General features: G+C 45.4%; 1 protein-coding gene across 7 annotated transcripts; it reads left to right on the top strand.

The window, feature by feature from the left end:
* Nucleotides 1–918: 918 nt before the first annotated feature.
* On the top strand, nucleotides 919–22,769 carry usp20 (ubiquitin specific peptidase 20). Of its 7 annotated transcripts, none has more exons than XM_031802698.1 (25): nucleotides 919–1,046; nucleotides 1,654–1,762; nucleotides 2,203–2,256; nucleotides 2,362–2,424; nucleotides 2,749–2,919; nucleotides 3,276–3,384; nucleotides 5,621–5,690; nucleotides 6,530–6,643; nucleotides 7,074–7,173; nucleotides 8,102–8,591; nucleotides 9,565–9,717; nucleotides 9,856–9,968; nucleotides 10,171–10,343; nucleotides 11,141–11,235; nucleotides 12,232–12,265; nucleotides 12,381–12,426; nucleotides 12,607–12,787; nucleotides 14,971–15,097; nucleotides 15,262–15,431; nucleotides 16,398–16,479; nucleotides 16,976–17,084; nucleotides 17,183–17,285; nucleotides 17,643–17,711; nucleotides 18,021–18,199; nucleotides 20,377–22,769. In XM_031802698.1, the coding sequence occupies exons 2-24, from the start codon at nucleotides 1,682–1,684 to the stop codon at nucleotides 18,182–18,184; spliced, it is 2,871 nt and encodes a 956-aa protein (XP_031658558.1). In that variant the 5' UTR covers nucleotides 919–1,046; nucleotides 1,654–1,681; the 3' UTR covers nucleotides 18,185–18,199; nucleotides 20,377–22,769. The 7 variants fall into 7 exon arrangements, with proteins under 7 accessions (XP_031658558.1, XP_031658562.1, XP_031658559.1 ...); XM_031802699.1 differs by having other exon boundaries at nucleotides 942–1,122; XM_031802700.1 differs by having other exon boundaries at nucleotides 969–1,046; nucleotides 1,658–1,762.
* Nucleotides 22,770–25,571: the final 2,802 nt, after the last annotated feature.

Genomic DNA, 25,571 nt, shown 5'->3' with positions numbered 1-25,571 from the left:
AACTTGTAAATCGGTCCAATTCGACCGGAACACAGCAGAAGGGTTAAACCTGTGTGCTTGGTTATGCACTTTGCTTAATAGGCATTTTGAATGTATAATTCCACGTCCGTATATGTTTGTACAATTTGAAAACCTTTGTCTCCTGAGTGGTGCAGAGGTCTAAGGCACTGCATCTCAGTGCTTGAAACTTCACTACAGAAGTATAACCGGTCGTGATAGGACGGCCCCCATAGGCACAGCGTCGTCCTTTTTGGCCGGCATAGGCCGTCATTCTAAATAAGAATTTGTTCTTAAAGTATTGCTCCAACTCTTTATAGAAAACAAGGAAGAGTGTTTTTCTATTAGTGAATTTACATTTCTGAATATTACATTTAGCCATTACATTTGAGGTATAAAAAATGTCTTTATCCGTTTTTATAGTTACGGAAATTGGCATCACATTTTATCATTCTACGATGTATCCTTAGCTCGGTTGGTAGCGCATGGCGCTTGCAAAGCCAGGGTTGTGGGTTTGATTCATACGGGGGACCAGTACGAAAATGTTTGCACTCGTTACTGTAAATTGCTCTGGATAAGACTAAAATGTAAACAAGTCTTCAAGAATATTATTAACTACAAATGTCTTGTCATAATCTCTTTACGTGTAGACAGTGCCAAAATCAATGCAAAGCTGTTTCTGGACGCTCAACACAAAAAGGACCGTTAATGTCTTTGAGTTTCTTCAGGTAATGATTCGCAGGGTAATACTTATGGATCATTCTGAAAGAGACCTATTTCACCTTGTTAACAAGCAGGTATTTGTGTGGTAATAACCATACCTTTTTCCAACATATATTATTGACACATGTATTCCAGTAAATTGTATCATAAGGAATCGAAACAACATCCCTATGAAATAAAGCAACAAGCTGCTAGTTCTTGCTGACGTGGTGCATAACAACACTGACGTTAAACCAGTGTGTGAGTTGGGCGGGGGAGTAAGTGGGATGGGGTATCTATTCCGTACAACAGCCACAGTAGCTAGCCAGGATACCATCGCTAGCTAGGTGTTTACCTATTTTTAACGCACGTTTCCCCTTAAATGAACTTATCTGAATATTGTTGTGACATCGCCTGGTGTTGGTAAATAGCTCATGTTGAGATTCATGTATTTGTTGTCGATGTCATCATCGATTTTTGATGCTAGTTAGGCGTGGAAAAACAGGGCCTTCAGTTTGCAGCAGAGCTGTCAGATGTCGGTGTCTCTAGCCAAACCATAGTGCAGGAATTGGTTTTATAAAATTAAAAAAGTGTACCTGTGTTGGCTGATGTGCGATAGTTAGATGTTTAGTTAATTGATTATCCATTTCTAGAATGTCGATGGGTTGTCAGGCAGCTAGTTACTAGTAAATGCAGTAATTCCAAAGCTTTGAGTGAGTAGAGTAACGTTAGCTTCCTAGCTAAACTAAAGAGCATAATATTCGGCGACATTCCCTGCTTCAGTACGACTAATTCGACATACGTTTTGTAATAGTCTACTCTGGCAGAGTCAGACACACCCCTTGATTGAAGTGTGTCTACTTATTGTAGCCACTTACTGATGTCAGCTTGCTTCAATGTATTGTTTTATCTACACAAACAAAATATCAGATTCATATTTTTGTGTATTATTAGCTAGATCTTTAGAAGAAGTTGAATAAACATGAGTGACCTGGGGGACATTTGTCCCCACCTGGAATCCATAGGGGAGGTCACCAAGGAGGACCTTCTGCAGAAATCCAAGGTAAGAGAAATGATGGTTTCTAAAGAGATTTTCCCAGTCGAGCTTGGGACTATAAGGTTCTATTTGCATTTTGCTCAAAATTATACTGTAAATACCTAAATTCATATTGTTAAAGTTCAAAAGAATACAATATGAAAAATGCTGACACCATTAAAACCAATGAGGGGTTGGAACTTTAAAGACAATTATCTCAGAATCATCTTGCAGATATAGCCTTATATCCCCTAGCTCTCGCATTGTCAAGCATCTAAAATATGTATGGAATGGGTGCAATGTGACCAAAGTCATGTCTTTTGCTCTTGAGTCATGTCTTCTAGATTTGCCTTAACATATTTTTCTGGTCTAAAAGGCCCCAAGTCCCACAAAATGTACAATACATTCTGGTGGTCTGACAAAATCACACAGGAGATGGTGCTGTATAATTGTTTTGTGTTTTGAAGGGAACCTGCCAGTTATGTGTAGCAGGAGGACCCAACCTCTGGGCCTGTCTTCAGGTAAACAGCAGAGGCTGCTTTTCTTCACTGTTTCAGATATTCTGTGGACCATAATATATATTTTTACCCGTAGACTAATGTAATAGTTTTTTTTATTTTGTTCAGAGCGAGTGTCCATATGTTGGCTGTGGAGAATCCTTTTCAGATCACAGCACCCTACACGCTCAGGTGAATTCTGCTCAGAGCTTTTCTTCTTTGGGTTGTGAGAGATGCTATTTCAAGATCACTTTATTGGCTCAACCGAAATTTGACTTCCACCTCCTCAGAGTGCAACAGCATTTAGGATTTAATACCAGCAACCCTGTGGTTGCCAGCTCACTTCCTGACAGATTTTTCCCATCGGACCCGGGATTTGAACTTGCAGCCCTTCGGTTGCTGTCTCACCTCCCTAACCACTAGGCTACCTGCCACCCTAGCATTTCATGCAACAAAAATGTTTTTCAAAATCGTATTAAGTGTGTGGGCGTGTGTCTCTGTGTCTCTCCCCCCTAGACTAAGAAACACAGCCTGACAGTAAACCTGACAACATTCAGGATCTGGTGCTATGTGTGTGAGAGGGAGGTGTTTCTAGAGCAGAGGCCTGCAGTAGTATCTGCTATGTCTGCCACTCACACTCCCCACCACTGTAAAGCTATGGACAACCAGGTACGCCATCGCACAAAGGTCAGCTCAGCTATATTCAACTATACTATGTTTACGTGCCTTTTGGGCACTGGTCTAAATTAGTGCACTATATAGGGAGCCATTTGGGATTGGCCCTATATCAACTATGGCTAAAATATATTTTAATTTAGAAAGGGTTCATAAACTATTCAGAAGGCCTGCATTATGTACTGTGTATAAATCATTTATTTATTATAAAGTTTTACTCAACTATGTTTAATTTTGATCAGCTCACATTCACACTTGTGAGCTGAAATGCAGCTGATTCTGTGTTTTTATATTTTAATTGGCTTCCCACAGGCACACAGACTTATGTTCTTATTCGTTTTTTTAATGACAACGAATAATTTTCCCAGGATGCATTTCATCAACCAGTGAGTCACCACCGCCCGTTGAAGGCGGTGCCCATCGCGGTGGCAGAAGAAGAGGGGTCAGAGTCAGAGGAGGATGACCTCAAACCCAGAGGTAACCTCTGACCCCCCCCCCCCCCTCTGGTCATCATGGCAACCATTCAATAACAGTAAAGAATACAGTGCATTTGGAAAGTATTCAGACCCCTTCACTTTTTCCAGCTCAGATGCATCCTGTTTCCATTGATCATGCTTGAGATGTTTCTACAACTTGATTGTTTTTACAACCACCTGTGGTAAATTCAATTGATTGGACATGATTTGGAAAGGCACAAACCTGTCTATTTAAGGTCCCACAGTTGACAGTGCAGGCCATGAGGTAGGAATTGTCCGTAGAGCCCTGAGACAGGATTGTGTCAAGGCACAGATCTGAGGAAGAGTGCCAAAAAACCTCTGCAGCATTGAAGGTCCCCAAGAACACAGTGGCCACCATCATTCTTAAATGGAAGAAGTTTGGAACCACCAAGACTCTTCCTAGAGCTGGCCGCCCAGACAAACTGAGCAATCAGGGGAGAAGGGCCTTGGTCAGGGAGGTGACCAAGAACCCGATGGTCACTCTGACAGAGTTCCTCTGTTGAGATGGGAGAACCTTCCAGAAGGACAACCATCTCTGTAGCACTCCACCAATAAGGCCTTTATGGTAGAGTGGCCAGACCGAAGCCACTCCTCAGTAAAAGGAACATGACAGCCCGTCTGGTATTTGCCTCAAGGACTCTGACCATGAGAAACAAGATTCTCTGGTCTGATGAAACCAAGATTGAAGTATTTGGCCTGAATGCCAAGCATCTGGAGGAAACCAGGCACCGCTCATCACCTGGCCAATACCATCCCTATGGTGAAGTATGGTGGTAGCAGCAGCATCATCATGCTGTGGGGATGTTTTTCAGCGTCAGGGACTGCAAGACTAGTTGGAATCGAGGGAAAGATGAAAGAAGCAACGTGCAGAGAGATCCTTGATGAAAACCTGTTCCAGAGTGCTCAGGACCTTAGACTGGGGCGAAGGTTCAATTTCCAACAGGAGAAAAACCCTAAGCACACAGCCAAGACAATGCAGGAGTGGCTTCGGGACAAGTCTCTGAATGTCCTTGAGTGGCCCGGACTTGAACCCAATCAAACATCACTGGAGAGAACTGAAAATAGCTTTGCAGAAATGCTCCCCATCCAACCTGACAGCTTGAGAGGATCTGCAGAGAAGAATGGGAGAAACTCCCCAAATACAGGTGTGCCAAGCTTGTAGTGTCATACACAAGAAGACTCAATGCTGTAATCGCTGCCAAAGGTGCTTAAAGAAAGTACTGAGCAAAGGGTCTGAATACTTATGTAAATGTTAAGTTTTTTATTTGTAATAAATGTGTAACATTTCTAAAACTGTTTTTGCTTTGTCATTATTGATTGAGGAAAAATACAAATTTAATTTTAGAACTAGGCTGTAACAAAATGTGGAAAAAGTGAAGGAGTCTGAATATTTTCTGAATGCACTGTATATTGTCCAACATATACACAGTTCAACTGATACCCTTAGCCTGTACAGGGGATACCTAGTCAGTTGCGCAGCTGAATGCATTCAACCAGAAGTTCTCTCTTTATGGGTGACAACCATAGCCATCAGATATGGTCTGCATTTTAAATGTAACATACGATCAGATATAGAGCTCTGTACAATCGTTTTGTTCATCCTTTTGTCTAGATGACACGCTTAGCAAGTCTATTCCTTAGTGAATTGTGCCAAGCTGATTTTGTCAGGGACCTCCCAAATTATCTGAGAGCCTAATGAGACGAGCTCTGGGTTAAGAGAAATATAATTGCTTTGGGGCCTAAGAGTACGTACCAGACAATGGTAATAGACTGACGGTCAATATTAACTGACAGGGTCCATGTCATGCATTTTCACTAACAGATGTAGTATCTTAATTTGATCACTCTGTTGTTGCAGATAATTTTCATGTGCTGCAAGAAATTAAAATGAGCCTTGTGGTTTACATAAATTCACTGAAAGCCTGCAGTTCTTACTAATTAGATCACACACCTAAACTATAGCCTACTGTAGCCTAGCAAAGCTAATTTCCCATAATAAATGATCACTTAGGTTAATCGAATCATCCAGGAATATTTTACTCCTGTGAGAAACTGGTCAAATGAAGATCCCACATACTGTATGTAGGCCTGTTCTCCAAATATTAGGTGTAAACAGGGGAGTGGCTTGTATCGTAGTCCTACCATATAATATTATAAATATACCTGTATGACGTTATTAAGCTTCTTCTTTTTTTCCCCCTACATCTTTCTCAAAGGTCTGACAGGGATGAAGAATATCGGTAACTCCTGCTACATGAACGCAGCTCTTCAAGCCCTGTCCAACTGGTGAGGTCACTTCCTGTCTCGTTTCGTAAAGCTGAAAGTGTGTGAGCATATGTGTATTCGTCTTCCAGTTCTTTCACGATTCTGTAATAGCAGAATTTTTTTGCAAAATCAACAATTCCCTGCATATTATAGAGTGGGTGAAAACGTGCTTTGATGATGATGACAAGTTCTGAATCGTTCAGTGGGGTCTTTAACGTACTGAATCGTTCAGTGGGGTCTTTTTTGTTTGTGTCAAGAACTGTAATGCTGCTGGGGCTTTCATTCTGAACAGTTTCCCGTGTGTATAAAGAATGGTCCACCACCTGAAGGTCATCCAGCCAACTTGACACAACTGGGAAGCATTGGAATCAACAAGGGCCAGCATCCCTGTGGAACACTTTCAACACCTTATAGAGTCCATGCCCGACAAATCAAGGCTTTTCTGGGGGGAGGAGGGGGGTGCGCAACTCAAAATTAGGAAAGTGTTACCAATGTTTGCTATACTCAGTGTATTATCCGAGGGCCTGCATATTTGACCAATCACCCGCATAAAACAGTAAATTCATCACAATGGTATCCCGTAAGACTGATCCGTCACTGCGGTACAAAAAGAGGGCTCGCAATTTCAACCAATCACTGCACATTTATTGCATGCAAAATGTCATAATTGCCGAGGCAAAATCAATCATTTTAGCCTGCAGAAAAATCTGTGGAATCCTGTAGGGATTGCTCTTCTCAGCAGAAGCCAGTGTGTTAGTTTTCATAGATTGGATCTCCAACTGACCAGTTCTTTCTTTCTTCTCCGTCCCTCCCCTAACCCCCTCTAACCACTCTAACCTCCCCTAATCCCTCTACTACAGTCCTCCTCTCACTCAGTTCTTCCTGGACTGCAGTGGACTGGTGCGGACAGACAAGAAACCTGCGCTGTGCAAGAGCTACCAGAAACTAATCTCTGAGCTCTGGCACAAGAAACGGTAGTGTACCAATGGACATGCTAATATGTTGAATATTACAGTCTGTATGTACCATTCAACATGCACATTTTTGGGCTAGATATTCACAAGAATGCAGCAAAATTGTGTTTTTAAATGATACTGTCTGACCTATGTAATAGAAGAAAATACATCTTACCCCAAGACACTTTCACAAGGGGGGCTATCCCAGAAAACGTGTGACTTAACGTATGTTTAATGAGTCTACCTGCTTAGTCATGGTCTGCTACACATTCTGCTTCCTCTTCTTCATTTCCTCGCTCTCACGTTCCTTCTCTCTCTGTAACTCTCTCTCTCTTTCCTCCACCACTCTCTCTCTTTCCTCCACCACTCTCTCTCTTTCCTCCACCACTCTCTCTCTTTCCTCCACCACTCTCTCTCTTTCCTCCACCACTCTCTCTCTTTCCTCCAGGCCTAGTTACGTGGTCCCCACCAGTTTGTCCCAGGGAATCAAGCTGGTCAACCCTATGTTCCGTGGCTACGCCCAGCAGGTAGGGGCAAGCTCCCAGCAGGTAGGAAACAAAATTATGACCTGACCCCTAGCCCTACCCCCCCCTCTGGCTCCTCTCTTTAACCCCCGACTTAACCCACCTCTACCTGTGTCCCATACCCCCAAAATAATTACTGTTGCCACAAACCAAATGGACCCCCAGGGACAGTGAAGTTTCATAGGTTGATTGTTGTGTTGCTGATTGGCTAACCCTGTCAGTGATACCTGGAAGTAGGGTGCCAAGACAGTGAAATGGGGAAGATCTCCATTGCATACTCCTCGCGTCCTTTCTCCTCGTCTCCTTCTCAAAACCCATTGAAGGAGAAAGTCAGGAGACGAGGAGAGTTGACGTGAGGAGTATGCAATTGAGATCTTCCCAAGTGGCACCCTATTCTCTGTGTAGTGCACTACTTTTGACCATAGCGCTATGGATCTGGTCAAAAGTAGTGCACTATATAGGGAATAGGGTGCCATTTGGGATGCTGACATGCTGTAACTAACACACAGTAACTAGTGGGCATTTTGATGTTACTGCTTGGCTTAATGGGTGTTTGGTTGATTGGAATGGGATTGTGTGTATGTGACTTTTGGTTTTGATTGCTGTGGAAAAATACAATGACAAAACTGCTGTGAAAATAGTATTGTGTTGAGCCTGTGTGATCAGCATGCTTTCTCTCTGTTTCTCTTAATGCTTCACCTTCTTTCACCATCACACACACTCTCAATGACTTTCTGTGCCTAAGCGCTGCAGGGAACAAACACACACAAACACTTTCCCTGCTTCGTAGTCCTCCCACACCAATATCCCCTCTCTCTTTCTACTTGATAGAGCAGCATCCTCCCCTCTTCTACCTCTTTGTTTGTGTAGTGTGTGTGTGTGTGTGTGTGAGATCTGAGTATATAAGACAGTTCCACACACTCTCCCTCTCGCCCTGTATACTACTACATAGGATACCCAGGAGTTTCTGCGCTGTCTGATGGACCAGCTCCACGAGGAGCTCAAGGAGCCATTGGCAGAGTTCGGCAGGGGGGGTGAGGGGGACGAGCGGAGGGACGGGAGCGACCGCTCCCCCGCCGAGGACGAGTTCCTCTCCTGCGACTCAGGTGCCAGCAGCGACCGGGGAGAAGGAGGAGGGCTGGGGGAGGCGGGGCTGCTCATCCAGGACGAGTGCGGGGGGGCGAGGGTGGGAGGCACTGGGGGGCGATCAGGGACAGGAGGACCCATCTCGGAGAAAGAGAGGCTGAAGGAGAAGAGGGTTTTGGGCTCGCCCCTCCACGGAGGCTCCCAGGAGATGGACGAGGACGCAGATGTGGATACGGCGGCGGCCGAGAAGGGGGCTCTAGAGAGGGGGGCGGAGGAGGAGGAGGGGACCCCCCCTAGACCACAGAGCCCCAGTCAGAGTCAAACACAGGGGCAGATGCAGAGCAGCAACACTCCAGGTATGGGCTTTGTTATTGTTGGAGCCAAAGCACAGAAAGAGAATCTGGACGCATATTTTAATTCACAGGCAATAAATATTAAACAAGTATCATTTTAGATTCTGAACCCAATTTCGAGTCACACCGTAGGAATGTCTTCAAAAATCGCTTTTCTTCCACCTGTGAAACATTGCCAAGGTGCGTCCGTTTCTCTCTGTCTGATACAGAGAGACTCATACATGCTTTTATTACAAGCAGGCTTGACTGTTGTAATGCTCTCCTGTCTGGTCTACCCAAGAAAGCCATTGGTCAACTGCAAAACATACAGAATAGACAGGTACTGACCAGGACCAGACGGAGAGCATACGTTATGCACCGGTTTGAAATTCTCTGCACGGGCTGCCTGAGTTTTAGAATTCATTTTAAGATTATTTTATTGGTTTTTAAATCAGTCCACAATTGTGCACCCCAAAACATGCCAGATATGCTTTTAAGTTATGTACCCAGTAGGTCCCTCAAGTCCTCTTACTACCTCTGTTAACTATCCCAAAGCCTAGGACCAAAAGGCATGGAGAGGCAGCCTTTAGTTACTATGCCCCCTGCATTTGGAATAGCCTGCCAGAGAACTTGAGTGGGGTTGAAACTGTGGACATATTTAAAAGATCTTTTAAAAGATCTTAAAACACACCTTTTTAGCTTTGCTTTTCCTTAGGGTGCTTTTTAGTCATTCATTTTTTGTTATTCTTTAGTTTATCTTCTTGTTTGTTGTGTAGTAAATATCAGTTTTTTTTTTCATGTTTTTTCTTCTGTGAATCGCATTTTGTTGCATCCATGTCTGAAATGTACTATATAAATAGAGTTTGATTTGGATTAGATTTGAGATTTTTGGTAATGGTGGAAGTAGAAAATGTAGTGTGTGTGTATAGTGACCTGTTGTAGTGATTTGTGAGTAATCTCTTAAAAGCCCCCTCTTCCTCTTTCCTCTCCTACCCAGAGCCAGACAACGAGGCATCGATGCAGCAGCGCCCCCAGTCTCGCCCCTGCAGCCCTGTCCGTACGGTCCAGGAGCTGCAACCAAAACTCTCCTCCAGCCCCCCTCGCTCTAGCACCCTCCGCTCTGCAGGGCCCACATACTCCTTCAAGAAAGGTATGGGGGGTGTCCTCGTCCATACACACACACACACTGTCACGTGTGCACACACTCTCCCACCCAAACACAGAGACACACCTTACCCTCTCACACACACAAACTATTTCACTCCATTTCCCATAATCTACCTCTTAGCCCAGCTGATCCTGGGTGCCAAGAAGAAGAAACAGTCTCTCTACCGCAGTGTCATCTCAGACATATTTGACGGCTCCATCCTCAGCCTGGTCCAGTGTCTGACCTGCGACAGGGTGAGCTGTGCTGTGTGTGTGGACCACCACCAGGGGGCGACACTCCCATAGGAACTCTGCTTTACTACCTCTGAAACCTCAGTACTGTCACATGAATATTGAATGTTGACCTCTTTTAATTTGTAGAGCTTTTAACAGAAGTTTTGGTCCATTTCCTCTCATCGCCCCCTCTCTCTCTTCTCCTCTCCCTTCCCCCCTTTAGGTTTCGACCACTGTGGAGACCTTCCAGGACCTGTCTCTGCCCATCCCAGGTAAGGAGGACCTTGCCAAGCTACACTCCTCCATCCACCAGAACATCCCAGCCAAGACCGGTGTCTCTCTGGACGTCTACGGCTCACAGGGCTGGATCACCTACATCATGGACTCCATACGCAGGTCAGGGGAAGGCAGCTGTAGGAGCTGGGGGTAGAGGGCTGGGTGTAGAGGGCTGGGTGTAGAGGGCTGGGGGTAGAGGGCTGGGGGTAGAGGGCTGGGGGTAGAGGGCTGGGGGTAGAGGGCTGGGGGTAGAGGGCTGGGGGTAGAGGGCTGGGGGTGATGGTTGAGGGCTGGGGGTTGAGGGTTGAGGGCTGGGGATGGGGGTAGAGGGCTGGGGGTAGAGGGCTGGGGCTGGGGGTAGAGAGCTGGGGCTGGGGGTAGAGAGCTGGGGCTGGGGGTAGAGAGCTGGGGCTGGGGGTAGAGGGCTGTGGATGATGGTAGAGGGCTGTGGGTGATGGTAGAGGGCTGGGGATGATGGTAGAGGGCTGGGGATGATGGTAGAGGGCTGGGGGTGGGGGTAGTGAGCTGGGGATGGGGGTAGAGAGCTGGGGATGAGGGTAGAGAGCTGGGGATGAGGGTAGAGAGCTGGGGATGGGGTAGGGGTCAATGGATGGGGCTAGCATTGGGGCCCGTTCAAGAGGGTGCAACATTACAGAACCTTCAGATAGAAATGTATTGTGTAGAACAGATGTGATTGACTGTCATCTAGAACAAGGAATGGTGTCAGCTCTATTCATTACATTTCTATCTGCAACAGCCAGTTGTGCAATGTAAGACTTACCATTGCCATGATTCATTCCAAGGAAATAACCTTACCTAGTATGTAACGACCTTGTAACAAGTAGTAAACCACATGTAACAGCTACATAATACTTGCTATTTATTCCTGTATACCCCCCCCACTCCCCCCTCTGCAGGTTTGTGGTGTCCTGTATCCCCAGCTGGTTTTGGGGCCCCATGGTAACGCTGGAGGACTGTCTCGCTGCCTTCTTTGCTGCTGATGAGCTCAAAGGTAAACTCAAAAATATACAGTTGTTCAATAAAATGCATCAACATCCCTGATCTACTGGCTGCTTTTAATGTCACACACAAAGCTCTTGTTAACTTTAAACTGGTACTGAATTAGGAAGAAGTGTATGTTATTTTCTAGAGCCCACAACATTGACTCCACAGATTTACATGTCTGCAAATTGAGCGTCATCCCTCTTAGAAATACCAAGGCATTTGGATGGGTGATAAGTTGTCTTTTAAAACGCATATACAGTGCCTTGCGAAAGTATTCGGCCCCCTTGAACTGCCTGGTGTGTTCCTTGTTCTTCATGATGCTCTCTGCGCTTTTAACGGACCTCTGAGACTATCACAGTGCAGGTGCATTTATACGGAGGTGGATTGTATTTATCATCATTAGTCATTTAGGTCAACATTGGATCATTCAGAGATCCTCACTGAACTTCTGGAGAGAGTTTGCTGCACTGAAAGTAAAGGGGCTGAATAATTTTGCACGCTCAGTTTTTGATTTGTTAAAAAAGTTTGAAATATCCAATAAATGTCGTTCCACTTCATGATTGTGTCCCACTTGTTGTTGATTCTTCACAAAAAAATACTGTTTTATATCTTTATGTTTGAAGCCTGAAATGTGGCAAAACGTCGCAAAGTTCAAGGGGGCCGAATACTTTCGCAAGGCACTGTAGATTAGTTAACTAAGAAGCTGAGAATAAAACTGGGTTTCTTCATTAGAAATAAATGGTGCCTCTCGCTTAATAGTAGAAAACAGATCATTAAATCAATGTTCCTGTCGGCCCTGGATTAAGGAGACATTATCTATATGAATGCAGCTGCCACTGCATTAAAACCATTAGATACTGCTTATCACAGCGCACTTTTTGTGACGCAGGGCTCCCTGCCAAAGAGACATTGGTCTCAATAGGATTTTCCTGCTTACATTTTTTTTTTATTAAACCATATCCTGGCGTGAAATCATTTCAGTAATTTCTTAATTGTTTTGCAGGGGACAACATGTACAGCTGTGAAAAGTGTAGAAAGTAAGTATTTTGGAGAATTTGTAGTTCCATTTAGCATTAGAAGATTAATCTGCCTAGTTGAAAATACAGATCACATTTCAGCACACATTTTAATACTCTTTCACTTATCTTGCAGATTGAGAAATGGTGTTAAATATTGCAAAGTACTTCAGCTACCTGAGGTAATGCTCTTATCTTTGTCCCCTTCTGTTATCTCATACTTTGACATTCTGCAAAGATGTTAAAACAAGCTTTATCAAAGCGACTAAACATACCGAAGTTGTGTAATGTTGTTGATTTTCATTGTGAAGATAAGGCATTTGTTTCAGGAAATCTACATGAAACATTTTGTGTGTGTACAGATTCTGTGCATTCACCTGAAGCGTTTTCGTCATGAGGTGATGTACTCCTTCAAGATCAACAGTCACGTGGCCTTCCCATTGGAGGGACTCGACCTCCGACCTTTCCTGGCCAAGGATAGCCTCTCCCAGATCACCACTTACGATCTGCTGTCCGTCATCTGTCACCATGGCACCGCAGGCAGTGAGTAACAAGTAACAGTTGACTGACTGTACTACCTGACGTTTAGGGAACATGGGTGTTAGGCTTCACGGTTTTGATTCAACTCAAAATGTGTGTCAACTCATGTAAAAATGTGAGTTTATCACAACCAGTAACGTTCAGCTGCAGGGTACAGAAAGGGAGGTCATGGTACAGAAATAGATAGCCGCACACTGATGAATCTGGTTGATTTCACAGCATACCTTTATCTACCTTTCTGCAATTCCTTCCTCTCTGTCTCTGTCTCTCTGCCTCTGCCTCTCTGCCTCTGTCTCTCTGCCTCTCGGTCTCTGCCTCTCGGTCTCTGCCTCTCGGTCTCTGCCTCTCGGTCTCTGCCTCTCGGTCTCTGCCTCTCTGCCTCTCGGTCTCTGCCTCTCGGTCTCTGCCTCTCTGCCTCTCGGTCTCTGCCTCTCTGCCTCTCGGTCTCTGCCTCTCGGTCTCTGCCTCTCTGCCTCTCGGTCTCTGCCTCTCTGCCTCTCGGTCTCTGCCTCTCTGCCTCTCGGTCTCTGCCTCTCTGCCTCTCGGTCTCTGCCTCTCTGCCTCTCGGTCTCTCTGCCTCTCGGTCTCTGCCTCTCTGCCTCTCGGTCTCTGCCTCTCTGCATCTCTGTCTCTCTGCCTCTCTGTCTCTGTCTCTCTGCCTCTCTGTCTCTCTGCCTCTCTGTCTCTCTGCCTCTCTGTCTCTCTGCCTCTCTGTCTCTCTGCCTCTCTGTCTCTCTGCCTCTGTCTCTGCCTCTCTGCATCTGTCTCTCTGCCTCTCTGTCTCTGCCTCTCTGTCTCTCTGCCTCTCTGTCTCTCTGCCTCTCTGTCTCTGCCTCTCTGCCTCTCTGTCTCTCGGTCTCTCGGTCTCTCTGCCTCTCTCTCTGCCTCTCTCTCTGCCTCTCTCTCTGCCTCTCTCTCTGCCTCTCTCTCTGCCTCTCTCTCTGCCTCTCTCTCTGCCTCTCTCTCTGCCTCTCTCTCTGCCTCTCTCTCTGCCTCTCTCTCTGCCTCTCTCTCTGCCTCTCTCTCTGCCTCTCTGCATCTGTGTCTCTGCCTCTCTGTCTCTCTGCCTCTCTCTCTCTGCCTCTCTGTCTCTCTGCCTCTCTGCCTCTCTGTCTCTCTGTCTCTGCCTCTCTGTCTCTGTCTCTCTGCATCTGTCTCTCTGCATCTGTCTCTCTGCCTCTCTGCCTCTGTCTCTCTGCCTCTCTGTCTCTCTGTCTCTCTGCCTCTCTGCCTCTCTGCCTCTCTGCCTCTCTCTCTCGGTCTCTCTGTCTCTCTGTCTCTCTCTCTGTCTCTCTGTCTCTCTGTCTCTCTGTCTCTCGGTCTCTCGGTCTCTCTGCCTCTCTCTCTGCCTCTCTCTCTGCCTCTCTCTCTGCCTCTCTCTCTGCCTCTCTCTCTGCCTCTCTCTCTGCCTCTCTCTCTGCCTCTCTCTCTGCCTCTCTCTCTGCCTCTCTCTCTGCCTCTCTCTCTGCCTCTCTCTCTGCCTCTCTGCATCTGTCTCTCTGCCTCTCTGTCTCTGCCTCTCTGTCTCTCTGCCTCTCTGCCTCTCTGTCTCTGCCTCTCTGTCTCTCTGCCTCTCTGTCTCTCTGCCTCTCTGTCTCTCTGCCTCTCTCTCTCTGCCTCTCTGCCTCTCTGCCTCTCTGTCTCTCTGCATCTGTCTCTCTGCATCTGTCTCTCTGCCTCTCTGCCTCTGTCTCTGTCTCTCTGCCTCTCTGTCTCTCTGTCTCTCTGCCTCTCTGCCTCTCTGCCTCTCTCTCTCTGCCTCTCTCTCTCGGTCTCTCGGTCTCTCGGTCTCTCGGTCTCTCTGTCTCTCTGTCTCTCTGCCTCTCTCTCTGCCTCTCTCTCTGCCTCTCTCTCTGCCTCTCTCTCTGCCTCTCTCTCTGCCTCTCTCTCTGCCTCTCTCTCTGCCTCTCTCTCTGCCTCTCTCTCTCTGCCTCTCTCTCTCTGCCTCTCTCTCTCTGCCTCTCTCTCTCTGCCTCTCTCTCTGCCTCTCTCTCTCTGCCTCTCTCTCTCTGCCTCTCTCTCTCTGCCTCTCTCTCTCTGCCTCTCTCTCTCTGCCTCTCTCTCTCTGCCTCTGCCTCTCTGCCTCTGTCTCTCTGCCTCTGCCTCTCGATCTCTGTCTCTCTGCCTCTCTGCCTCTCTGTCTCTCTGTCTCTCTGCCTCTCGGTCTCTGTCTCTCTCCCCCCCAGGTGGTCACTACATAGCGTACTGTCAGAACGTGATCAACGGTCAGTGGTATGAGTTTGATGACCAGTATGTAACAGAGGTCCATGAGACGGTGGTGCAGAATGCTGAGGCCTATGTGCTCTTCTACAGGCGAGACTAACCTTCATACCACATTACAATGATAATAACAATGTATTTCTGTTTTGCTGAACTAGTTATGGTGTGTGTGTGTCTGGTCATGTGTGCGTCTATGTGTGCCTGCATGCGTGTGTGTGTGTGTGTGTGTGCTCACGTGTGTGTGTGTGTGTCCACAGGAAGAGCAGTGAGGAGTCAGTGAGGGAGAGGCAGAAGGTTGTGGCTCTAGCCAACATGAAGGAGCCCAGCCTGCTGCAGTTCTACATCTCCAGAGAGTGGCTCAACAAGTTCAACACCTTCACTGAGCCAGGGCCCATCAGCAACCACACCTTTCTCTGCCAGCACGGAGGTCAGAACTGTACTTAACCTACCACAAAAACACATCCTAAACATCAACCACACCTTTCTCTGCCAGCACGGAGGTCAGAACTGTACTTAACCTACCACAAAAACACATCCTAAACATCAACTACACCTTTCTCTGCCAGCACGGAGGTCAGAACTGTACTTAACCTACCACAAAAACACATCCTAAACATCAACCACACCTTTCTCTGCCAGCACGGAGGTCAGAACTGTACTTAACCTACCACAAAAACACATCCTAAACATCAACTACACCTTTCTCTGCCAGCACGGAGGTCAGAACTGTACTTAACCTACCACAAAAACACATCCTAAACATCAACCACACCTTTCTCTGCCAGCACGGAGGTCAGAACTGTACTTAACCTACCACAAAAACACATCCTAAACATCAACTACACCTTTCTCTGCCAGCACGGAGGTCAGAACTGTACTGGACCTACCACCAGAACCCATCCTGAACATCAACCAGACTCAATCTAGACCTGGGCTCACTTCAAGTAGTACTTGTTTTCTTTCAAATACTTTGAGATGTGCTTGATTGAGCTTCCTGGCACACTGGAACCAAGAGTAGTCCCAAAAGTACAAACGCCACCCATCTATTCCAGTGGAGGCTGCTGCTGAGGGAAGGATGGCTCATAATAACGGCTGGAATGGAGTGAATAGAATGGTATCAAACACATAAAAATGTTTGATGCTATTCCATTTACTCCGTCCAGCTATTATTAGCCGTTCTCCCCTTAGCAGCAGCCTCCACTGATCTGGTCTGAGGATCTAGGGATTCTATTTCTATGCCCTCACCAACCCCACCATCAAATACCAACCCCACCATCAAATACCAAGCACAACCACTCTCAACCCCCAGCACAACCACTCTCAACCCCCAGCACAACCACTCTCAACCCCAAGCACAACCTCATTGAAATAATCTTCTTCACGTTTTGTCCAGGGATCCCACCCAACAAGTACCACTATATAGACGACCTGGTGGTGATCCTGCCGCAGAATGTATGGGAGTACCTGTACAACAGGTAAGATCCGACTGTCTGTCTTCCTACCCACTTGTCTGTCTAATTGACTGTCCATCTGTCTCTGTCCATCAGACGGTCTGTCTAACTGACTGTCCATCAGACGGTCTGTCTAACTGTCTGTGACTGTCGGTCTGTCTGACTGTCTGTCTGTCTGTCTGACTAACTGTCTGTCTGTCTAACTGTCTGTGACTCTGTCGGTCTGTCTGTCTGACTGGTTGTCCATCTGTCTAACTGACTGGCCATCTGACTGTCCATCTGACTGTCCACCTGTTTCTCTGTCTGACTGTCCATCAATAGGTTGCATAGCAACAGCATCAACTTCTGATAGACAGGCGAAGAGCTAGTACGCTCAACTGAAAGGATACTGTTTGTTTACGGTATACTAAAATGAACTAATCCTATGTAGTATACAGTATGTTAGTATTCGAACACAGCTTCTGTCTGAATGCCAATCTATTTCTCTGTCCATCGAACTGTCTGTCTGTCTCTCTCCTAGTTTTGGAGGAGGCCCAGCAGTGAACCACCTGTACGTGTGTGCTATCTGCCAGGTGGAGATAGAGGCTCTCGTCAAACGCAGAAAGGTGGAAATAGACACCTTTATCAGGGTAAGAGGGATGGGTCACTGTGTGTGTGTGCGCTTCCCTGTAAGTGTGTGGCGTGTCCTGTATCAAAGGCCTCACCTGTTCTCCCGGTCTGTCTCCAGTTGAATAAAGAGTTCCAGGCGGAGGAGGCTCCTACAGTCATCTTGTGTATCAGCATGCAGTGGTTCAGGGAGTGGGAGAACTTCGTCAAGGGCAAAGACAACGGTACGATTCTATGAGAATGGTTGATTTATAATCAGAGGCATTACAGTACCAATGGAAGCTAAAGATCAAGATTACTTAATACACTATAATTATCACATTGTATCCTCTGTGCAGACCAGGGCCCATATACACACAGTGTTTTAGAGTAGGAGTGCTGATCTATTATCAGGACCCCACCTGTACCTATAATCTTATCAATTATGATCTAATAGACTAAACTGATCCTAGATCAGCACTCCAACTCTGAGACGATGTATGAATACTGGCCCCGAATATGTAGAGGGAATAAATACAGTGTGAAATGTTCTTTAGTAACGACACTAAAGCTCTTGGGGGTGCTTGTCATTGTCTTCTCAGAACCCCCTGGTCCTATTGACAACAGTAAGATTGGTGTGATGAAAGGGGGACACATACAACTAAAGCAAAGTAAGCAGTATATGCTGTTACATGTGTCGATTGGTCGGTCTGTCTGGGTGCGTGATCCTGTGTGTATAGGTCTGGGCATTTGTGTGTTCATTTGTATGTGTTAATGCGTGCACGTGTGTGTGTTCATTTGTATGTGTTAATGTGCGCACGTGTGTGTGTTCATTTGTATGTGTTAATGCATGCACGTGTGTGTGTTCATTTGTACGTGTTAATATGCGCATGTGTGTGTGTTCATTTGTATGTGTTAATGCGTGCACGTGTGTGTGTTCATTTGTACGTGTTAATATGCGCATGTGTGTGTGTTCCTAGGGGCTGACTATGGTCAGATCTCAGAGGAGACGTGGCAGTATCTTCTCAGTATCTACGGTGGAGGGCCTGAGACTGCAGTGAGACAGACCGTGTCGGCCCCGGCCCTCGACACAGACAGCCTGCACAGAGAGAGGAAGATCGAGGCAGAGACCAGGGCACTCTGAGAAACACACACAATGGTGAGACACACACTTAAACACGTTGTGTTTACACACACACCCAAGTGTGTTGATTTATAAACACACTGGCAAGCAAACATACACACGCACCCAAGCATCATCTCTGCCCACTGACGGTTTCCCACATCCATACACAAGAACCCAAACACACACACACACACAACCACCCACCTCAGGTCTAAGGACGACGTAGCATAAACATTCCTGTCTCTACTAAACACTTCAGTACTAGACCTGTTGGCTCCTGTAACTGTCTGGTCCCGCTACAGTCTACTCTGTTCTCTCACGTAGCTCAGGTCATTCTCCTGGAACTGTCTGGTACCACTAAAGTCCACTCTGTTCTCACACGTAGCTCAGATCATTCTCCTGGAACTGTCTGGTACCGCTACAGTCCACTCTGTTCTCTCACGTAGCTCAGGTTATTCTGGAACTGTCTGGTCCCGCTACAGTCCACTCTGTTCTCTCACGTAGCTCAGGTCATTCTCCTGGAACTGTCTGGTCCCGCTACAGTCCACTCTGTTCTCTCACGTAGCTCAGGTCATTCTCCTGGAACTGTCTGAACTAGGCCATTGACAATGGCTGCATATCAACTGAACTAGGCCATTGACAATGGCTGCATACCCAGAATATTTTCCGTTAGGGATTTTTTCTTAGCGTTACCGACTGAATTTCGTTTAAATGTTCGAATAGAATTGCTTAGCTTTTGATGTTTTATTGTGCAAGACAAATTCCCCTTCAGGGAAATGATGTTCTATCACTCTCTCTCTCTCTCTACCTAGTTACAGTATCTGGGATCTCAAACACAGTTGACCTGATTTACAAAAAAGTTGGTATGCAGCCATTGTCAATGGCCTAGTTCAGTTGGTATGCAGCCATTGTCAATGGCCTAGTTCAGTTGGTATGCAGCCATTGTCAATGGCCTAGTTCAGTTGGTATGCAGCCATTGTCAATGGCCTAGTTCAGTTAGTATGCAGCCATTGTCAATGGCCTAGTTCAGTTGCGAGGTAATTTGCTAAATGAAGAACTGCAAGAGCGTCTTTCTCATCAATATCACTGGGAGTTGAGACAAACAGTTAATAGCCTTAGAATGCAAAATGTGTCCCTTTTTAACCAGTAGATAACGCACCAAATGCAGCTTTCTTTTTCCCTGTGTTTGACTTCACCCCTACCTGTTTTTGTTTCATATTTCAGTCTGGAACCTGCCTATGTTTAGGTGGGGGGGAGGTTGTAACCCAGTGGCGGTCGGTGCCTATTTCAATGAGCGTGGCCTTATTTCTATTACAACATATCACCTCCTCTCACCTTTTCCCTTTGCTTGTGGACATCAGTGCCAAACACAACAACTTTCCATTCCAAACATTATCATGCCATATCATAACCGCTACACACAGCCTACATATTTGTCACCATATCAGCTAACGTCGTAGTCAACATAGCTACTATAACTAATGTGTTAGTAAACCCGCTGCAGTCATGCAGAGTCAGCAAGAGTGTGTGTAGAGGGAGCGGTCGGATCGAAATTGAGAGACACATACCGAAGGGAAAAGAGAATGTCGGGAGAAGAACTGGGATCACTTGGCTATGTTTATTTTTTGTTGTGAGTTGCTAATGCACATAAAAAATGGAAGGAACACTGAATCAATGTGAATTCACGGTTGTGTTCGGGACAATTTAATCTGTCGTTTTTGTTAGTTTTGGACTTGGGTAAAGTTGTTTTTTTCAGTTGTTCGGACACACAAATGTTTTTCTTAAAGCAAGCCGAAGTCGGTAGCCGAAGTCTATGTGCCTTCATCTGATTTTTCAACAGTAGGGATTCTTCAGAAAAGTCTTTGTTGTCATTCAATGACAGATGACTTGTTTTCATGCTCATTTTCGCATTGAGAAATACTGTACCAAAACATCTTAGTTAGATGTAAAATTGCAAGACTAAGATATCCTCAGGAAAAGAGTTATATTAATTCTGACTATTTTGAGGAAGTGTATACTGGCTACGGCGTCTCAAGATAGACAAACAGTACTATTGACGCTTTTCGTTCCAATTTACAAGCAAAGGTCTTTTAAAGTGGCTATGCGAGCACACTCGTTCGGTTAGCCTAGCCGAGCTCAGCTAGGCGCCAGCCAAACAGAAGCATGCGGAAGCCTTAAGCCTACTTTTTTCTTCCTTCCCTCCCTTCTAGGTCATCTGTCTGTCTGACTCCTACACCTGGGTGAAGAGAAGCACCTGGGTGAAGAGAAGCACCTGGGTGAAGAGAAGCACCTGGGTGAAGAGAAGCACCTGGGTGAAGAGAAGCACCTGGGTGAAGAGAAGCCTTGTCAGGAGCACTTTGTAAAACGTAGCAACGCGCCTCATTCTATTACCTGTGCAGAAGGACATAGTTGTCAATTATCATCCTACCGTAGTGAAAAGGTCTTATTTATTGAATAAATCTTAAAAAGATTTCTAAGTGAAAAATGTAACATTGCGTGACACCATGTTTCTGATGCTGTTAGCAGCTATGGTTGGTTAAGTCTAAATCTAAAGAGCTGCTGTACCAGTGTAGTAGGTGTGTCATCGTTAAAGGTGTTCAGACGAGAAGTGGAGGGAGGTAGTGGTGTTTGGGACCATGATGCCAAGGAGTGTGACATCGTCAGTGTTAATCACTGCTTGAAGACTCGGGTCAACATGTACATTCTGCTCCACACACGACATTCAGTGACGACACGTCGGCCACTTTTACTGATGTAAAAAATAAAAAATGTAAAGAAATAAAAGGATGTTCAGAGTTGAATGTTCTGCTTCTTTCCGAGGAGGACTACAGTGTTTTCCGATTGGCCTGACTCGTGCCGTCTCATCGCATAGACATTACAATTGATTTGTTTAAGTCATACAGATTAAAGCTCATCCCATCAAGACCCCCTAATATTATGTTTACAGACAGTAGGAACAAGCAGATGAGGGGATTCTCTCTCTCTGTTCCTTAGTGAGTGATTTCACAAGGTTTTGAGGTGTAGAAGATGAGTCTTGTCCCAGATCTGTTTTGTGCCGTCTTACTAACTCTCTATGGTCTAGTTGGCAAGATGGCACAAACGATTCTGGGACCAGGCTAATAGGAAACCGCAGCAGATCTACAGGGGAGGAGGGGACCCTCAGGAGAGTAGCCCCAGGTCAGGATATCAGGCTAGCAGGGAGGAAAGAGAGGGGGGTCCAACCCCCAGTCCCCCTGCAGGGATAGAGGTAGAGGTGACCAGTGTGGAAGAGTGTGAAGGGCTATATCTGTCAAATCTCTATCACGTCTCGTACTTCTCCCCAGCTCCATATCCCAGAATTCAACACTCCCCCAGGTCACTAGCCTGCACCAGCCTGCACTTGTCTCTCTGCTTGGGGAAATATCATATTCACCCTTATCCCTCTTACCATAAAGGTTCATTAACCTGCAGTGTGCATGTTAGTACTGCACGCTAACACAGATGTTGAAACTTGTTTTCCTTTTCTTTGGTATCGGTTGGCAGGAGGATGTTGTTGTGTACCCTCTTAGTAAAAATGGTTCCAAAAGGGTTCTGAGGCTGTCCCCATAGGAGAACCCTTTTTTGGTTCCAGGTAGAACTCTTTTGGGTTCCATGTAAAAACCAGAGGGAACCCAAAAAGGTTCTACATGGAACCCAAAAGGGTTCTTCAAAGGGTTATCCTATGGGGACAGCTGAAGAACCCTTTTGGGTTCTAGATAGCCCCTTTTGTTCTAACAATGTATAAGAGGGAGATGATGTAATCCAAGCGGGCATGTCCATATGAGCTTCACCTGAGTTCTGATTCCTTCAGAATGCCAACTAGCCATTTAAATGTTAACTAACATACGTTCAAGTGTGTCTGTCTACTGTAGCAATGCTATGTAATGGATGCTGAATGACAGTGTTGGTACCTAAATGTGAAAGTTTGAGTGATTCTGTGCTGGTAATTGGTATGTCGGTGTCCAAAGAGAAGTAAATGTTTCCCCCTTCTTCTTTTTCTATATATTTTGTTTGTATTCCTTTGTTTTTGCCAATTCTGTAAAGAAGTGAAACCTCCAAGTGTTTTTGCAGAGAAGTGCAATGAAAACCTTTGATGGTCTATCTGTGCTCAGACACCTTAGAGTTTATTATTATTATAGGCTGCCAATGGGTTGCTGAAGCGTTGTAACTTAGTTATGACAGCTGACTATACAGTGAGGGTCCCTGTGGTACATTCCAGCGGTCTGTGATTATTTTCTCAATTCACCTCTGAATTCCTGGTTTGTGTGTCTACGTTGGGTTGTGTACACACACTTGCGTGTAAGCGTTTCATTTTCACTGGTAAATGGTTGAACATAAAGATGTTGCTGTGGTGGGATTGATTGCATAGATAATGACTTGCCTCATATCTTTTTCCCAAAACAATAATAGGAGTTAATCAACTGCTGTTTTTCAATGACGAGAGAGAGTGTGTCATAGTGATGGTGATCTTTTGTTGCTATTTGACTTCTGTGGTTGATCCACACTCAGATGATTGTCTGGGATTGTCTGGAAAACAGATGTAATTATAAATGATTATATGATTAAAAGCCTGCTCTATCTTGTGCTTGGTGTGTAATCATATTTGAACACTGGTTTTCACACAAAGGCACAGCACAGTGTTGAATTAGAACCAGGAGTTTGGTTTACACTGGCAGGGGCGTGTCCAGAAAACACAATTATTGCTTGCTGACATCCATTTAACAAATATTCTCATTCTGAACCATGACACAATATGATCAATATGTCTCACTTTGATGTATTGATGACCACTTACCTATCCCACTGCCACACCCCATAGGATACACTGATTAGTGGTTTAGTATCTGGTTATAACGATTCTGCTCACAGACTGGGCCATCTTTCCAAACACTTCTGAGGGAAGAGTTATGATTTTTAATGTTGGAATGGTGACCAGATCAATAGGTAATCTAGAAGACCAGACGCTTCCCATTGATTAAGCTTTTAGGGATGTTTTAGAGGCCACTGACCCCCCCTACTGCATGCTGGGTAAATTAATGTAATTGGACACACCCTCTTCTTGCTTTGGTGACCCACATGTATTGTGTGTGTGTGTGTGTGTCAGTGAGTGAGTGAAGGAGCGAGAACAGTGTGTGTGAGTGAGTGAAGGAGAGAGAAGTGTGTGTGTGTGAGAGAGAGAGAGAGTGAGTGAAGGAGAGCGAACAGTGTGTGTGTGTGTGTAAGAGAGAGTGAGTGAGTGAAGGAGAGAGAAGTGTGTGTGTGTGTGTAAGAGAGAGTGAGTGGAGAGAGAACAGTGTCGTCTCACTGTGTGAGACTGTGATGTCATAGTCTTTGTTCCCTACGCCTGGCTCTGGTCTGACTGTATCAAGCTAACCCAGACAGAGTGAGGACTAAGGGGAGAGAGGAAGGAAGAGAAGGAGATGGAGCACACTGATCATCCTTTGCAGACAGGAGCAGTTAAACAACATACAAGGTGAGTGAGACAAGTAATGTGTACCTCTCCGTCACTCTCTCCCCCTCCTCTCTCTCAATCCCTCTGTCTTTAAAGGTGCTGTGTTATCAACCCCCCCCCACACCCCCCTCTCTCTTTGACCCACCCAAACAAGACTGCTGCTGCTGGATCGCTCCACTGTTTCAAAACATTGTCATGTGTGCCTCTGACTGCAGCATCTGACTACTGCATGTGTGACTGTTCAGCAGCAGCTGTCTGATTTGAGAGTTAGACTGATATGTTTCTGTACAGACAGTGTTTTGCCACCACAATCTGGGTGTGCTGTGTATCTGACTGTAGACGGGCAGATTTCATAGTGTGTTTATAATGGTTGTTACTTCATTTTCTGACACTCAGTAAACACTCAGAGTCTCAGCTTTCCAGCTATTGACTTCATTTTTCCGGGGGAAACCAAGCCTCAATAAATAACTGATTGATGATGAGTAAATAGCTATAATACATGCATGACTTTAAGCCTTTGCTATAACTGAATAAGAACATGGAGCTTATGACAGGGATGTTGTGCTGGCTACTGTACACGTAGCTGTGATGGAACGGGGTGGGGCTGTCCCGTCCTCACCCCAGCGGCTGACATCATTGGCTAATTTGGATGTCTTTGCACGATGCACAAAGGCTGCTCATGATGTCGTCATCTAGACAGGTTCATGTCTACTGCCAGTACATTACAATGCTCTTATCTGGTTAAATTGACTGGTTTAATTATTAGTTCTAATAGATGACATGGAAATACAAAAATGTTATATTTTCATATTCTTATGTAAGATAAAATGTATGTCACACAAAGTAGGATGTCCTGCAACTCATGGCTTTAGGGTAATGTATGTTGCAGGGTAATGTTCATAATGGATATATCTACCATGACAACTATATCTATAGCAAAATAATGTATGGTGGAAATAAGGGTAGGCTTCTCTGATTACTATTACTGGCATGGATCAGTTTAGCCTCAGGGGTGGGTATGTCTGTCTGTCTGTGACTGTATAAATGAGGAAAGAGGGAAGATTTATTAGACGGATAACAGAGAATATAAAAACAAAGACTGTTGGTTTGCATCTAATCCTCTGTGTGTCTACCGCAGCACAGTCTGTATTAGATAGCCTTGTGGCGTCAGTGAGTAACTGGAAAGATTGGGGGAGAGAGACAGATGACTCATTAACCCCTCGTTCTTCTCTTTCGTTCTTTTTTCTCAGGCTCAAATACATCCCCAGCTTCGACTGACCTGAGGATCCCACATCGACAGCAACTCTTCCATGACCAAAGACTGACCAGCACCACATTTGAAAAAATAACACTTTTCAGAGCCATAGTAAACCATACTGCCGATAACCCATGTACTGACTTGAAGGAGAGAGGGACAAATATCCAATCAAATCAAACTTTACTTGTCACATGCACTGAATACAACAAGTGTAGACCTTACTGTGAAATGCTTACTTACAAGCCCTTAATCAACACTGCAGTTCAAGAAGAGTTAAGAAAATACCCAAAATCACAATAACAAAGCTCTATACAGCGGGTACCAGCACCGAGTCAGTGTGCGGGGGTACAGGTTAGTTGAGGTCATTTGTACATGTAGGCAGGGGTGAAGTGACTATGCATAGATAATAAACAACAGGGAGCAGCATTGTCCAACACTTCCCCTCCTTACTGGCACTAGAGAAGGACTTTCTAGATCAGACTAATATCTGATATCTCTAGTGCAGAATTAAGAATCACTGAAGCATAAGCTACCCTATATATTGTCCTCTGTCTAGGGGCTGAGCTAGGCTTCTCATCACAGTCCATCTTGGAACGGATGGAGCTGATGTAAATATTGACATTGTGTGGCTGCCTGTCCTCATCTAATCTGTACTAAAAGAGAGAGAAGAGAAAGGC

The sequence above is a fragment of the Oncorhynchus kisutch genome, linkage group LG23 (genome assembly GCF_002021735.2).
Source record: "Oncorhynchus kisutch isolate 150728-3 linkage group LG23, Okis_V2, whole genome shotgun sequence".
NCBI classification, from domain to species: domain Eukaryota; kingdom Metazoa; phylum Chordata; class Actinopteri; order Salmoniformes; family Salmonidae; genus Oncorhynchus; species Oncorhynchus kisutch.
The sequence above is the reverse complement of the archived record's forward strand: the minus strand, read 5'-3'. Positions and strand labels throughout refer to the sequence as shown.